General features: G+C 53.4%; 1 protein-coding gene across 1 annotated transcript in view; it reads right to left on the reverse strand.

The window, feature by feature from the left end:
• Positions 1-928, reverse strand: part of LOC103477426 (spectrin beta chain, non-erythrocytic 1-like) — a 78,770-nt gene that overhangs the window by 7,353 nt on the left and 70,489 nt on the right. Inside the window, 2 exon segments of the mRNA XM_017308877.1 lie at positions 35-165; positions 620-898. Of these exon segments, the coding sequence (XP_017164366.1) occupies positions 35-165; positions 620-898 (410 nt within the window).

Raw genomic sequence — 928 nt, forward strand, 5'->3', positions numbered from 1 at the left:
CCCTGCAGGGGGCGGGGCTAAGCAGCGGCCTCACCTGTCGGGGTGTCCTGCGGCCACCAGGCCCCGGCTGGTGCTGGACAGCTGATGGACGGCGTCGGCGTAATCCTCCACCGCCTGCTCCAGGATCTGATGCTTCTTCAGCATGGCCACCGAGCTCTGCTCATCCTGGACAGAGGTCAGAGGTCAGAGGGGCTGATCAGAGGTCAGACAGCCCGCTGAACCGGGTCAGAGGTCCGACTGACTCCTCTCTGCTGAACCGTGCCGCCAGAACTCGGCGACGCCCAGGAGGAAATGATACCAGGACAAGGAAGTGAAAGGAAAAGAGAAAGACGGGAAATTTACCGACTGGGAAAATTTAAAAACAACCAAACAAGAAAGAAAATCTGAAGAAAATGAAAAAATTAAATAAAGTTAAAAGAAAAAACATTAAAAGATTCAAGAAAAGGATGAAAATAAGAAGAATAAGGAGTTTAGACTGGAGGAAAATAAATAATCTACAAAGATAGATCTATAACTAGATAGATATAGCTCTATATCTGTACCAGAGTCATTAGCTCTATATATATAGCTCTATAGGTCTATATCTGTGAACCAGGAAGTGTTTTCTGGCCCCGCCCACCTTGGCCTTCTCCTCTGACATCATGTACAGCTCCTGCTCGCTCATCCAGGCCTCGGCCTCCGCAGCGTCGAAGTAGTACTGCTGGGCCTCGTGGGCCTCGCCGAGGCGGGAATGCCGGTTCTCCGTCTCCTTCCGGATCCGCTCCCACAGCGCCTGCAGCTCCGTCAGCCTCTGCCGGATCGGCTCGGCCGTGGGGCTGCCGGCCCGCAGGACCTGCTGGCTGCGCTCAAAGATGTCATCATAACGAGGCTGATGGCCCTGGATCTCCTTCTGCAGCGTCTGCAGGCAGGCAAGACACACACACACACA

The sequence above is a fragment of the Poecilia reticulata genome, linkage group LG15 (assembly GCF_000633615.1).
Source record: "Poecilia reticulata strain Guanapo linkage group LG15, Guppy_female_1.0+MT, whole genome shotgun sequence".
Taxonomy (NCBI): domain Eukaryota; kingdom Metazoa; phylum Chordata; class Actinopteri; order Cyprinodontiformes; family Poeciliidae; genus Poecilia; species Poecilia reticulata.